The sequence below is a fragment of the Delphinus delphis genome, chromosome 3 (genome assembly GCF_949987515.2).
Source record: "Delphinus delphis chromosome 3, mDelDel1.2, whole genome shotgun sequence".
Taxonomy (NCBI): Eukaryota; Metazoa; Chordata; class Mammalia; order Artiodactyla; family Delphinidae; genus Delphinus; species Delphinus delphis.
The window spans coordinates 20,792,476-20,808,419 of record NC_082685.1 but is presented as its reverse complement, the minus strand read 5'-3'; the positions used below and the strand labels follow the sequence as shown (position 1 = coordinate 20,808,419).

The 15,944-nt window shown below is 39.1% G+C and overlaps 1 protein-coding gene across 7 annotated transcripts in view; it reads left to right on the top strand.

Annotated features, from left to right (window-relative positions):
* Positions 1–15,944, top strand: part of NSD1 (nuclear receptor binding SET domain protein 1) — a 137,019-nt gene that overhangs the window by 66,988 nt on the left and 54,087 nt on the right. For all 7 annotated transcript variants that reach the window (XM_060008300.2, XM_060008299.2, XM_060008296.2 and 4 more), the window contains 3 exons: positions 11,313–11,437; positions 13,438–13,708; positions 15,267–15,376. In XM_060008300.2, the coding sequence (XP_059864283.1) occupies positions 11,313–11,437; positions 13,438–13,708; positions 15,267–15,376 (506 nt within the window). The remainder of the gene's footprint in view (positions 1–11,312; positions 11,438–13,437; positions 13,709–15,266; positions 15,377–15,944) is intronic.

Here is a 15,944-nt window from a genome sequence, read left to right as displayed (position 1 = left end):
AGTTGAGTGTTTTTTATCAGGAAAATGTGTTGAATTTAGTCAAGCCTTTCTGCATCAATTGAGATGGTCATGTGATTTTCTTCCTTCTTTTAATGTGTTGTATTACATTTATTGATTTTTGTATGTTGAACCATCCTTCCATCCCAGGAATGAGTCCCACTTGCTCATGGTGTATAATCCTTTTAAAGTGCTGCTGTTGAATTCAGTTTGCTAATTTGGTGAGAATTTTTGTGTAAGTGTTCATAAGGGATATTGGTATGTCTTTTTAAAAAAATTTTTTTTATTAACGTGTATTTGTCTGGCTCCCCCGTCTTCCATTTTTTGGAAGAGTTTGAGAAGGCTCGGCATTAATTCTTATTTAAATGCTTGGTAGAATTCTCTAGTGGAGGCATCTGATCCTGGGGCTCTTCTTTCTTGGGAAGTTTTTGATGACTGATTTAATCTCCTTACTATAGGTTTTCTATTTCTTCATGATTGAGTCTGGGTGGATTGCATGTTTCTAGAAATTTATCCAACTCTTGTAGGTTATCCAATTTGTTAGCATATAATTGTTCATAGTAGTCTCTTAAAATTCTGTTTCTGTGGCTTCCATTGAAATGTCTTCTCTAATTTCTGGTTTTCATTATTTGTGTCTCCCTCGCTCTCTCCATCTAGCTAAAGGCTTGTCAATTTTGTTGATTTTTAAAAAACAAACTCTTAGTTTTGTTTGTATTTTTTAAAAATTCTCTATTTTGGTTATTTCTGCTGTAATATTTATTACTTCTTTCCCTTTGCAAATAAACTTTGTGCTTATTCTTTTTCTTATTCCTTGAGTGTAAAGTTAGGTTGTTGATTTGAGGTCTTTTTTCTTTATGTATGCACTTCGTGCTGTAAACTTCCCTTTTAGTACTTCTTTTTGCTACATCCCATAAGTTTTAGTATATTGTGTTATTGTTTCCATTTGTCTCAGAGTATGTTCTAATTTGAGGGAGGAGATTTCTTCTCTGACCAATTTGTCGTTCAAGAGTGTTAATTTCCACATATTTGTGAATTTTTTATTTCCCAACTGCTCTTCATTTTTAATTTCATTCCATTGTGATTGGAAAAGATACTTGGTATGATTTCAGTATTTTTAAATTTGTTAAGACTTGTTTTGTGATCTATTATGTGATCTATCTTGGAAAATGTTCCCTGTGTGTTTGAGAAGAATGTGTATTCTGCTGCTATAAGGTTGAGTGTTCTGTATTTGCCTGTTAGGTCAGGTTGGTCTACAGTGATGTTCAAGTTCTCTGTTTTTCATATTGATCTTCTGTCTGGTTGTTCTCTTCATTATTGAAAGATTAAACTCTTTTAAAAAATATTTATTTATTTTGGTTATGCCAGGTCTTAGTTGTGGCTCACGGGCTCCTTAGTTGTGGCATGGGAACTCTTATTTGCAGCATGCATATGGGATTTAGTTCCCTGACCAGGGATCGAACCTGGGCCCCCTGTGTTGGGAGCGTGGAGTCTTAGCCACTGTTTCACCAGAGAAGTCCCTAAATTCTACTGTTATTGTTTTACTGTCTGTTTCTTCTTTCATTTCTGTTACTGTTTGCTTCATATATTTGTGTGTTCTGATGTTACATACATATTTATTTTTGATTGTTTATGATTGTTATCTTTTAAAATATGTTTATAATTGTTTATTTTCCAGGTAAATTGATTCTTTTATCATTATATAATGTCCTTATTTGCCTCTAGAGATAGTATTGGCTCAAGTCTATTTTTTCCATTTATGGCTACCTCTGTTCTCATTTACATGTAATATCCTTCATCCTTTTGGTTTCAGTCTATATGTCTTTACATCTAAGGTGATGTTATCTTGTAGAAAGAATATAGTTGCATCTTGTTTTCTTCAGTCCATTTAGCCACGCTATGTCTTTTGATTGAGCATTTTAACCCATTTACATTCAAATAAATTATTGACAGGGAAGGACTTATTGCCATTTTAATTGTTTTCTGTTTTGCAGCTAATCTGTCCCTCTATCTCTCTTGCAGCCCTCCTTTGTATTTCTTTGATTTTTTTATATTGATATACTTTGATTTCTTTCTGATTTTATCTTCTATAGGCATTTTCTTTGTGGTTACCATGGGGCTTACATAAAACATTTTATAGTTATAGCAAACTGTTTGGAGCTGGTAACAATGTAACTTCAATTGTGTACAAAAACTCTACTCTTGGGGCTTCCCTGGTGGTGCAGTGGTTGAGAGTCCGCCTGCCGATGCAGGGGACGCGGGTTCATGTCCCTGTCTGGGAAGATCCCACATGCCGCGGAGCGGCTGGGCCCGTGATCCATGGCTGCTGAGCCTGCGTGTCCAGAGCTTGTGCTCCGCAACGGGAGAGGCCAGAACAGTGAGAGGCCCGTGTACCGCAAAAAAACAAAAAACTCTTTTACATCTTCCCATTCCCACTTTGTTATTGATGTCACAAATTACATGTATTCATTAACATAGTTTTATAATTATAGTTATTACTTATGTTTTTGTCTTTTAAATTCAATACCAGACTTAAAAGTGCTTTATATGCCACCATTATAGTATTAAAGTATTGTATTGGTCTATATATTTACCTTTATCAGCTATTTTTATTTTATATGCCTTGGTGTTGCTGCCTAATGGCCTTTTTTTGTGTGTGTCCACGTGGTTTGTGGGCCTCTCACTGCTGTGGCCTCTGCCATTGCGGAGCACAGGCTCCGGACATGCAGGCTCAGCGGCTATGGCCCATGGGCCCAGCCACTCCGCGCCATGTGGGATCCTCCCGGACCAGGGCACGAACCGGCGTCCCCTGCATCGGCAGGCGGACCCTCAACCACTGCGCCACCAGGGAAGCCGCCCCCCTAATGGCCTTTTGTTTCAACTTTTAGGACTCCCTTTAGCATTTTTTTGTAAAGCAGATCTAGTGGTTATGAACTCAGCTTTTGTTTTACATTTTAAGAAAATTTATTTAATTTATAGTTTTGGCTGTGTCAAGTCCTTTTTTAAAAAAAATAAATTTATTTATTTTATTTTTTGGCTGCTCTGGGTCTTTGTTGCGGCGAGCGGGGGCTACTCTTTGTTGCTGTGCGCAGACTTATTGCAGTGGTTTCTTGTTGCAGAGCATGGGCTCTAGGTATGCAGGCTTCAGTAGTTGTGGCATGTGGGCTCAGTAGTTGTGACACTGGGGCTCAGTAGTTGTGGCTCGCGGACTTAGTTGCTCCATGGCATGTGGGATCTTCCCGTACCAGGGCTCGAACCCATGTCCTTCATTGGCAGGTGGATTCTTAACCACTGCGCCACCAGGGAAGTTCATGTCAGGTCTTAGTTGTGCCATGCAGGGTCTTCGTTGAGGCGTGTGAGATCTTTAGTTGTGGCACGCAGGCTCTTCGTTGTGGCACCGGCACCGGACTTCTCTCTAGTTGTGGTGTGTGGGTTTTCTCTCTCTAGTTGTGTGTGGGCTCTGTAGTTGCGGTACACGGGCTCTCTTGTTGAGGTGCTCGAGCTCAGCAGTTCTTATGTGTGGGCTTAGTTGCCCTGCAGTATGTGGGATCCTAGTTCCCTGACCAGGGATTGAACCTGTGTCCCTTGCATTGGAAGGCGGATTCTTTACCACTGGACCACCAGGGAAGTCCCGGCTTTTGTTTTAGAAAATTCATTTCATCTTCATTTTTGAAGGACAGTTTTCCAGATTATAGTAATCTTGGTTGGAAGTTTTTAAATTTTAGCACTTTGAATATATCATGCCACTCTCTTCTGGCATGTAAGGTTTCCACTGATAATCTAATGTGAGTTCCCTTGTCCTTGACTAGTTGCTTTTCTCACTTCTTTCAAGATTCTCTCTTTGTCTTGGTCTTTTGATAGTTTGATTATAATGTGTCTCACTGTGGGCCTCTTTGAGTTCATTCTGGCTGGAGATCTTCAGCTTCTGATATGGGATGGCCCATTTCCTTTTTCAGATTTGGGAAAATTTTGACCATAATTTATTCAAATTCTCTCCTCCTTTTGGAACTCTCTTAATGTGTGTATTGGTTTGCTTCAATTTTTTTTCTTTTTTCTTCTCTGACTTGATAATTTCAAATGACTTGTGTTTGAGTTTGCTGATTCTGTCCTATGCTTAAGTCTGTTGTTTAATCTCTCTATTGCATTTTTCAATTCAATTATTATGTCCTTAACTCCAGAATTTCTGTTTGGTTCCTTTTTATAGTTTCTGTCTTGTTGATACTCTCAGTTGTTCATGTTACTGTTTTCATGGTTTCTTTTAGTTTTCCGTGTTTTCTTGTAGATCATTGAGCTTCCTTAATACAATTATTTTGAATTCTTTCCCATAATTCATAGATCTCTGTTAGTTTCTGGAGATTTATTTTGATCCTTTGGGCCATGTTTCCTAGTTTCTTCATGTACTTCATGAGTTTTTTCCCCTGAGTTTTTTGGGTTTTGTCTTTGTTTTTGGCTGTGCCACGCAGCATGTAGGAATCTTAGTTCAACCAGGGATTGAACTCGTGCCCCCGTAGTAGAAGCTCGCAGTCTCAACCACTGGACCACCAGGGAAGTACCCTTCCCCTGAGTTTTGTGAGTTTGACACTGGCTTCATACAGGGGAAGACTCACCAATCAGCTTGGCTAGAGATTCTGGGGACCTCTGGAACCTTTTTTGGAGGATGGGCTTCTCTGGGCCTGTGTGTGTAATTTCCTAATTAGAGAGGTTTGTCCATTTCTTTTTCAGGAGCTCGTAATCTCTTGCTTCTTCTAGTGTTTTTCTGCAGTACTGAAGGTTAGCCATTGCTACTGCAACAAGCTTTCTCACTCTCTTTAATTCTCAGTGGTGCCTAGGTATCTGAAGCATGTTGGCGCTCTGTCAGCTCCCAGAAGCAGGCAAAACAGATACTAGTCCCTTGGGCAGTTTTCTAAAAATCTGGATTGCCAAATGCTCCGTTCTTCTCCCTTTGTAGAGAGAAGCCAAGAGTTGAGTGCCTTCTCCCAATCTTACCAAGCCCTGCTGGCCTCCATCTGTGTCACTACAGGCCCTCTGGTTCCACAACATGCTGTCCAGTCTTTCATTTGTTTTCAGTGCCCCGAGGAGTCCAAACTGTGTGGCTTCTTTTTGTGCTCCCAGTCAGGTTAGACAGAAACTGGCCCCTTGGGAAGCCCTATGAAAAGCTGGAATTTTGAACATCCCCACCTCCATTCCCCAGCTTTGAGGGGGAGGTCAGCTGTGCTTGCTTTCTGAGTGGCAATCTCAGATAAAGTGAATTGGCTCTTGTAATCCATTTCAGTGCTATTGTTCTTGGCTTTGCACTTGCCCTGGGGTATTGTAACTTCTTAACTGATTTCTAGAGTACTCATAAAGGTATTTTGATGCATATATTGTTAGTTTGGTATCTCTGTGAGGGAAATAATGTGGGGACTTTCTATTCTGCCAGCTTGCTGTTGTCTGCTCTTGCTTCATGCCTTTTTAATGCCAAATAATATTCCAGTGTACAAATAAACCATGTTTTATTTATTGTTTCATCAACTGATCAACATTTGGATTGTTTTTACTTTTTGGCCTTTATGAATAATGCTGTTATGAACATTCGTGTGCAGTGTTTTGTGTGGAAGTGTTTTTATTTTTACTGTATACCTAGGAGTGGAATTCCTGGGCCATTTGGTAATTATATGTATAAGTTTTGAGGAACTGCCAGAATGTTCAGTAGTTGTGGCACGTGGGCTCAGTAGTTGTGGTGCTCGTGCTTAGTTGCTCCATGGCATGTGGTCTTCCCAGACCAGGGATCAAACCCGTGCCCCCTGCATTGGCAGGCGGACTCTCAACCACTGTGCCACCAGGGAAGCCCTGCTTGTTTTTTAATTGGGCTATTTGTCTTTTTATTATTGAATTGTAAGAATTCTTTACATGGTCTAGATATAAGTCCATTATTAGATATGATTTGCATATACTTTCTCCTGTGGGTTTACCTTTTATATTCTTGATTATATATTTTGAAGCACAGAAGTTCTTAATTTTGATGAAGTCTGGTTTGTCTGTTTTTTCTTTGATTCCTTGTGCTTTTGGTGTCATACCTAAGTACCCATTGCCTAATCCAGTTGTCTAAGCACCATTTGTAGAAAAGGGTATTCTTTCACCATTGAATGGTCATGGCACCCTATTTGAAAATCTTTTGACCATAAATGTGATGGTTTATTTCTGGGCTCTCAGTTATTTTTTATTGATATGTATGTGTGTCTTTATGCCAGTACCACAAAGTCTTAATCTTTGTAGTAATTAATTATTGTAGCTTTGAAATCAGAAAGTGCAAGTCCTCCAACTTTATCTTTTTTCAAGATTGTTTCGGCTTTGCATTTCTGTATTTATTTTAGGAGTTTCTTATCTTTTCTGCCAAAAAGCCAGCTGGAATTTAGATAGGGGTTGTGCTGAATCTGTAGGTCAGTTTGGGCAGTGTTGGCACTGTAACAATGTTAAATTTTCCAAACTATGAACAAGGGATGGCTCTTCATTAATTTAGGCTGTCTTTGTTCTCTTTCAACAATGTTTTGTACTTTTCAGTGTAGAAGTCTTGCACTTCTTTTGTTCGTTTTATTCCTAAGTATTTTAACCTTTTTCAACGCTATTATAAATAAAATTGGTCTCTTAATTTCATTTTTGGATTTCCCATTGCTAGTATATGGAAATACAGTTGATTTTTATATATTGATCTTAGGTGTTGCAACCTTGCTGAACTCATATTTTAGCTCTAATCATTTTATTGTGAATTCCTTAGGATTTTCTATGTGCATGATCACGCCATCAGCCAAAAGAGATAGTTTTACTTCATCCTTTCTAATCTGGATGCCTTTTATTTCTTTTTCTTGCCTGATTGCCCTAGCTAGATCCTTCAGTGCATTGTTGAGGGTAAGTAGAGTGAACAGACATCCTTGTGTTGCTCCTGATCTTAGGGGGAAAGCAGCTAGTTTTTAACCATTTAACTATGATATTAACTGTGATTTTGATAGGTGGCCTTTCAGGTTGAGAAAGTTCCCTTCTGTACCTAGTTTGTTTAGTTTTTCAGATGTTTTTTCTATGCCTATTGAGATGATTATTCCTGTTTGTTCTGTTAACATGAAAATATTAATTTACAGTTTTCTTTTGGGGGCTTGAATTTTCCTGGCCTATCAGACTGTAAATCCACAGGAGGACCAGTCACAATTTCTCAAGGACTTGTTCTCACTCCTGCTCCCCTTTTACTTTGTGCTGAGGCACCTTTCCTTGTGGTCTCCTGGGGGTTGCGACATGGTTTACTTCTGTTTCACCATAACTCTTCTGCCTCCTAACAGGATGGCCAAAAAGCCCTCAGGACAAAGTCAGTTTCAGGGCTCTCTACTTGTTTCCCTGGGTTATTACTTTCCATTAGATTTTTTTTTTTTTTTTTTTTTTTGCGGTTCGCGGGCCTCTCACCGTTGTGGCCTCTCCCGTTGTGGAGCACAGGCTCCGGGCGCGCAGGCTCAGCGGCCATGGCTCGTGGGCCCAGCCGCTCTGCGGCATGTGGGATCTTCCCGGACCGGGGCACGAACCTGCGTCCCCTGCATCGGCAGGCGGACTCTCAACCACTGCGCCACCAGGGGAGCCCTCCATTAGTTTTTGGTTTGTAGTTCTTTACAATTTTGTCAGTTTTTTGCTTCTTTTAAGGTGGTTTTTAATTTTTTTTAAATAAATAAATTTATTTATTTATTTATGGCTGCATTGGGTCTTTGTTGCTGCGTGCGGACTTTCTCTAGTTGTGGTGAGCAGGGGCTAATATTCGTTGTGGTGTGCTGGCTTCTCATTGCAGTGGCTTCTCTTGTTGTGGAGCACGGGGCCTAGGTGCATGGGCTTCAGTAGTTGTGGCACATGGGCTCATTAGTTGTGGCTCACGGGCTCTAGAGCGCAGGCTCAGTAGTTGTGGTGCACAGGCTTAGTTGATCCACGGCATGTGAGATCTTCCTGGACCAGGGCTCGAACCCGTGTTCCCTGCATTGGCAGGCAGATTCTTAACCACTGCACCACGAGGAAGTACCTAAGGTGGTTTTTTGAAGACTTTATACAGCATTTTTATTTGCTTTCAACAGGAAATTTGGGCTGAGTAACTTGCCATTATTATGAAGAATTGGTTGGGTTTTTGCCTTTTTTCCCCCCCTTAAGTTCTTTTGCCTCTGAGGTCCCAGAACTAGGGGAGTAGAGGTATGACAGGGGCTAATAAGATGTATGGGCAGAGTGATGTTGCTGTTAGTACTCTCGTTTTCTGGGAAACATCACTGTTTTGAAAAAAAGAAGAAAACTCACTCAAGGTATAATTTACATACCACAAAATTCACACACTTTAAGTGTTCAACAAATGGTTTTCAGTATATTTACTGAGTTCTGCATCCACCCCCATAAATCAGTTTTAGAATATTACACCACTCCCATAAGATTACGCTATCTCATTTATAGTTAGTCCCAGGCAACCACTAGTCTACTCTCTATCTCTGTAGATTTGCTTTTTCTGGGTGTTTCATATTAATGTAACCATACAATGTGTGATCTTTTGTGTCTTGGTCTTTTCAGTTAGCATAATGTGTCTGGTTTATTTATATCATGGCACGTGGCTGTATCTTGTTCTTTATGACCATGTGGCCAGCACCGTATGGTTTGGTACCCATGTCCCAGATGTCATACTTCTTATTCCCAGGGTGCTCCTCACTTTGCACATCCTACCTTGTATTTTGGGACTCGCATGCCTTGTGCCTTCGATACCCCATGTCCTGTGCATCCTGTGCCTGGGCACCCCCCCTTTCTCTGCACCCTGTGCCAGAAAATCCCACATCCAGGGTGCCACATGCCTAGAACACCCCACTTTCTGGCTCCCTTTGTCTTCGGGACCCTATATTTTCTGCACCTAGCACCTTGGGCACCCTGGCCTCAGACATGGATGGCTCTGCTTACCTGTCCCCTGCTCCCCAACCCTTGCCTGCCTTTAGTTGCGCCCAATGTCTTGGGCTCCCACGCTTTGACTACCCTGGGTATGCACTCCTCCACCCTTAACTGTCCCCAGTGCTCTGAGTCCTTTACCTCAGGCCTAGTGCCCTTGGTCCTGGGTATCCTGTGTCAGGCTGTTTAGTTCCTGTGTGCTGGGCCAGACCCTGTAACATACATGAGGTAAGGCAAGAACTAGGGGTGGGGAATTTTATTTTTATATATGTATACACACATGTGTGTGTGTGTGTGTGTGTGTGTGTGTGTGTGTGTGTGTAGAGGTGGGGAGAGGGAGAGAGAGAGGGAGTTTTTATTGTTGAATAGTATTCCAGTGTGTGGATATACCACATGTTACTTATCCACTTATCAGTTGGTGAACATTTGGGGTTGATTCAGCTTTTTGGATATTTTATTATTTTAACTGGTACGTGTCCACTCTAGTCTAAAGCTATTGCTAGACTTGTCCTATATGAACAATTCATCTCCATTCTGCACAGTAGGTCCTGGTTCTGTGCTTGGAATTGATGTGTATTTGCCAAGAAAGTTAGTGGTGGTGTATTTTAGCTCCTGTTCGGTTTCATGTTTGCTGCGTACCATGTATTGAGGTTTGAATGATCTGCTCCTCGTTCCATTGGCTTTTGCAATTTTCTAGCTTTTAATATTCCCTTCCAGTATCAAAAAGGCCATATTCTTCTTTTGTTTCTGATATTCCTTACCTTAGCTTGGCAACCACTTTATGTAGTCTCCATAGTTTTGCCTTTTCCAGAATGTCATATAGTTGGAATCCTACCGTATGTAAACTTTTAGATTGGCTTTTTTTTTTTTTTTTTTGCGGTACGCGGGCCTCTCACTGTTGTGGCCTCTCCCATTGCGGAGCACAGGCTCCGGACGCGCAGGCTCAGCAGCCATGGCTCACGGGCCCAGCCGCTCCGCAGCATGTGGGATCCTCCCGGACCGGGGCACGAACCTGCGTCTGCTGCATCGGCAGGCGGACCCCCAACCACTGCACCACCAGGGAAGCCCTAGATTGGCTTTTTACACTTGGTTATATGCATTTAAGTTTCCTTCATGTCTTTTCATGACTTGATAGCTCATTTCTTTTCAGTGCTGAATAATAATCTATTGTCTGAATGTACTGGAGTGTATTTATCCATTCACCTACATCTTGGTTGCTTCCAAGTTTTGACAGTTTTGAATAAAGCTGCTATAAAAATCCATGTTCAGGTTTTTATGTGGTTCTAAGTTTTCACCTTTTACATTAACTTGAAATAAACTAAATGATGTGTTACTACTGTTTACTAATGTGAAATTACAGCAGTTAGAATTAGTAAAAAATTCTTTTCCACATCTTGTCCTAATGAAGGCTTTATGGCTTGTTTCCATATGTGCTAGGGAGTAAGAGCCTTTGCCAAGCTTGCTGAGCCTGTTACCTTTCCTTTTTGGTCTCTACTTTTGTGTTTCTTTTATTGAGAGAACACCAGTGTTGCCACATTCAAATGAGGCAGGAATAGCTTTCTCTGAGGTCATCGTATGATGAAATACTGCCCTCGTGAGTAGATTGTATCCTGCGTTCTATAGGCATTAGGCTCTGTTCCCAAAGAGTTTACAGTATAGTAAAATGATTATAGCATGTTAAGTATATTAAAACTGGGATGAAGTTTTATAGGGAAATTAATAATAGATATTTGTTTCACCATTAATTCAAGGAAAAATGGCATGATACTTTGATATTTTGATCATAAAACATGACAAGAGTTGTTTTTTTGTTTGTTTTTTGTTGTTTTAAGAAAGTATCCAAAATTCTATACTCTTTTATCTTTTCTGTCTTTGGCATACATGGCATACATTTTTTTAATGTTATTGAGATAATGGTATACATGTTATTAATTATATATTTTTGATGTTTCTAATGTGAAACTCACTATAACCATGATATAAAGTATATGTAAAATGCTTTTGAAATTCATGTGGTAGTGCTGATTAGGTAAATATTCTATCATCTATTCATCCAATATTCTGCATAGTCCAGAGAGATGTTATTTAAAATGTTAATTCATTGTGTTTTTTATGAATTTACCTGATTTAGAATCCATATTTTAATGTTAGCTTTGTAACTGTAGGACACTAGTTTCAGTTTAATTTCGTTAACATTGGATAGGCTGTGTGTGTGTGGATAGAGCAACAAAAGTCTCCTTTCTCCCAAATTTTGCATAGGATAAACCATAGCAAATAGCCATAGTGTTTTTGTGAGTTTCCTATTTCTGTACCTTTGGAAGCACAGAGATAGTTGCATGAAAACGTTGGGTTTCCCTCAAACTTTTTGGTTAATACTGAACTTGTTTCTCCTCTTTTAGCTGTGCGGTCAGAGAAGAAACGCCTTAGGAAGCCAAGCAAGTGGCTTCTGGAATATACAGAAGAATATGATCAGATATTTGCTCCTAAGAAAAAACAAAAGAAGGTACAGGAACAGGTGCACAAGGTACATTCCACCATTTCAACAACCTTTCATCAGTTCTTTTAGGATACTGCAATTTTCCCTTCAATATCATATTTTATCTTCATGGGACAATAATTTCCTTAACTGGGATCTTGTTTTTCAGGGTTTTTTTTCCAGCTTCTGGCACAGTACTTAGCCTGTACTAGTTATACAGGAAATGTATAAATGAGTTTATGTACTATGTGTGTATAGTGTGTGTATATATAGTGTATTTTCCCCCTTTGCTTTCAAAATGTATTTGATTTAGGAATATTGTTATGATAAAATGTTTAGTAAAAAATACAGGGTATTAAAAAGAATAGTATGATCCTAATTCTACAAACAAATGTTACAATACCTTATATGCTTTATTTTTAAATTCAATTTCTTTAAACTCAAAGTATTTTAGAGTAAGTTAGAGATATTTTGACTCCACGTCCCTAAATAACATGCACCTCTAAGAAACAACATTTTTCTTCACAACCAATTTATCATGGTCATATCTATTAAGGTCAGTTTATCTAATAACAAATCCATGTTCAGATTTCCCCAATTATTTCATAACCTTTACATTTAATTTATCCAAACCAAGATCCAGTCTAGGACTACACATTATATCTGGTTGTTACATTTCTTAAATCACCTTAAATCCAGGACAGTCCCCCCTTTTCATGACCGTATGTAAGCAATGAGAGCAACACATTTAGAGTATCTGCCTTCTTGATTTGTGTGATTGCGTCTATGTTCCCTTTTAGGTAGTAGTTAATAAGTAACAATTTGATACATTCAAGTTAAACATTTTTGGCTAGATTATATGGTAGGTTTCATATGTTGTATGACATTGGAAGGTATTTAACCTTCAATAGTTCACCACAGTGACTAACTGATTTCTCTTTTCAGTTACGTTTTACCTCTTTTGATCAAGCAGCAGTATATGTATAATTACTTCGGCTCCAAGAGAATGTCTTGTTCCCCATCAGCCATTTCCCTGATGTTTTTTTAAAAAATATCAATTGTACATCCTTTTCTATATGAATAATTTCATTTGGGGTTACAAAATGAAGATTTTCAGATTTTATTATTTCTTCTACTTATATTATCTGTCAGTCTGTCATTTTATAGTACTGAAATACATGAAAGGCATGTATTGCTTTCCCGTTAATTTACCAACTCAACTTTGGAAGTTTATTATTAGCTGCTTTTATCGATGATATATTAGGGAATCTTTTTTTTTTTCTTTTTTCTTTTATTTATTTATATTTTTTGCGGTACGTGGGCCTCTCACTGTTGTGGCCTCTCCCGCCGCGGAACACAGGCTCCGGACGCACAGGCTCAGCAGCCATGGCTCACGGGCCCAGCCGCTCCGCGGCATGTGGGATCTTCCCGGACTGAGGCACGAACCTGCATCCCCTGCATCGGCAGGCGGACCCCCAACCACTGCGCCACCAGGGAAGCCCTTTTTCTTTTTTTTAAGATTATCACTATGGCTTTAATGAATTTTTATAGCTTCAGTGTATCTCAATCCAATGACATTTTTACCCTTTAAAAAAATTATAGTAAAATATATATAACATAAAATTTACAACTTTAGCCATTTTTTAGTGTACAGTTCTGTGGCATTCAGTACACCCACATCATTATGCAACCACTACCATTATCACCACTACCCATTATCTTCAGAAATTTTTCATGGCCCCACACTGAAACTCTTGTGTCTATTAAAAAATAACTTCCCACTTCCCCATACCTTTAGCCCCTGACAACCACCATTCTGTTTTCTGTCTCTATGAATTTTACCATTCTAGGTACCTCATATAAGTGGAATCATACAATATTTGTCCTTTTTTGTCTGGCTTATTTCAGTTAGTGTAATGTTGTCTTCAAGTTTCATCCATTTGTAGCACGTGTCAGAATTTCATTCCTTTATAAGTACATTATTCTTTTTGACACTTAAATTATAATGACTTTGGCCTATGGATTCCACGTTTATCTTTTGCCCATAGGTAAGTTCCCGCCGTGAAGAGGAAAGCCTTTTAGCCCGGTGTCGATCTAGTGCTCAGAACAAACAGGTGGATGAGAATTCTTTGATATCAACCAAAGAAGAGCCTCCAGTTCTTGAAAGGGAGGCTCCGTTTTTGGAAGGGCCCTTGGCTCAGTCAGAACTTGGAGGTGGACATGCTGAGTTGCCACAGCTGACCTTGTCTGTGCCTGTGGCTCCGGAAGTCTCTCCACGGCCTGCCCTTGAGTCTGAGGAATTGCTAGTTAAAACACCAGGTAAGATGGGGATGGGTCTCAGTATATAAGTGGATATAATTAGAGGAAGCAGGAGATTTTAGTATGTTTTGATGGAAAGCCAGTAGTGTATTTCTGTACAGCGAACTACCCACTTTGATTCTGGGAAATCCCTAATACTGGCTAATTGGATATAGTTAATGACCATTAATTGGTGTACTGTCAGGAAGACATATTTTTTACAAACTACTTTCTTTCAGTGTTATTGCTCTTCATGATTATTGATCAACCACAGTGTGAATCAACACCCAGGGTAACAGGGTTTGGGGGAGGGGCACTGCATACTAGTGGAGTAAACACATAAAAATTATACTTCAGATGCTGACTTTACCAATCTTTGTGTTATTTGGGAAGTTGTTTAACCTCTGAACTTGTTTCCTCGATGTATAAAATGGAGACTGTGATGCAATGTATAAAGAAATTTACCTGACACATAGCAAGCAGCTGAGTGTGAATACTCCCTTGAAGTTAATTACCAATTTCTTTTCACTTTATCATTCTGTATAAACATGTCACCTGGTGAGAATTGAATCTAAACAACATACTGTCTCTAATTCACCTTCTGACTTTTTTTTTTTTTTTTTTAATTGGAGTAACCTTCTGACTTGAGTATTGTAGTCAGCCAAGGAAAATTTTGGATGTAACTTTTTTTTTTTTTTTGTGGTATGTGGGCCTCTCACTGTTGTGGCCTCTCCTGTTGCGGAGCACAGGCTCCGGACGCGCAGGCTCAGCGGACATGGCTCACTGGCCCAGCCGCTCCGCGGCATGTGGGATCTTCCCAGACCGGGGCACGAACCCGTGTCCCCTGCATTGGCAGGCAGACTCTCAACCACTGTGCCACCAGGGAAGCCCTGGATGTAACTTTTTTACATTCCCAACAGTGGCTTGTGATGTTATTCTTTAAAAAGGGATCCCAATTGTGCATAATCAAGTAAGGTGGAATCAAAAAGAATAATAAAGATAGTTACCACCTCATTGCCCATTATGTGCCAAACTGTGTTATTAGGCTCTTTTATATAATTGCTAAGAGCAGTCCTACAAAGTAAACAAGTGTCTTTTACTTATTTAGGAACAGAACAAGAATTCTAATCCTGGTCTATTTATGCCCAGAATTCAGGCTCTACTTTACCTCACTTCTCCTTTTGTTCTTACCACCAGTTGATTGCTCTAAAGGGAGTTTTGCCCTTTTGATTTCTCCTTAGTTCATTTGTGATTTTTAAAAAATGTATCAACATATATGGTTTTTAGTAAGTGTGTATACATACACACACACACACTCTGACATAAGAACATCCTCACATTAGTTTGTATCTGTATTGAGAAATATTTTCTTGTTTTATGTTAACTAGTATTTTAGAATAATGTTTACCTTGTCCCTCCCCACAAGATGATGAGAAAAATATTTTAAAATGACTTATTTTTTATATTTTGAGAAAAATATAAAAAAATGACTAATTATATATATATATATATAGGTTTTTAAAAAATTAGCTTGTGCCCAGTTTCTAAATCATCTAATGAAAAGATACATGCATTTCAGGAAATTATGAAAGTAAGCGTCAGAGAAAACCAACTAAGAAACTTCTTGAATCCAATGATTTAGACCCTGGATTTATGCCCAAGAAAGGGGAACTTGGCCTTACTAAAAAGGTATGTTATTTTAGTCAATTCTAAAATAGGGTTTAATCCAGGAAATAGGGGATTTTAAAAACAAATCTTTTAGTAATACTTATGACATCAGTGCACATATACATAGAAATTATAGAATGTCAGAGTACACTTGGTGATCTGAGAGATCCTACATTAAGAGGCTGTTTTGCATTTGTACGGAAAATGTGTATCACTTGATTTTAGATTTTCTTTTCAAGTGAAAATGAAAAAAGCTTTAAAGTTGAGTAAAGTTTGTGTTTGTTGTAATTTCTTTTCTGGGCTGGAAACCTCTTACCTGATTTCTACTTCACTTCTGTCTCTACAAGCCACTAACCTACTCTTATGCCATTGCCGTGTCTGCATAATACCTCAGAAAAGACCTAGCTCAGCTATAATCCAGGCAGAAACACTTGATCTTCAGTTTTGCAAACGTGGTTTCCATTAGCCAAGAAGGCATCATTAAATTGTAGTTGGAAATATGATTTTCTAATTCTATAATGGATGATAACTGGATATTGATTCCTTAGGATACATCCTGCTCTCTTTGTATTTGAGGAGTAACTCAGTG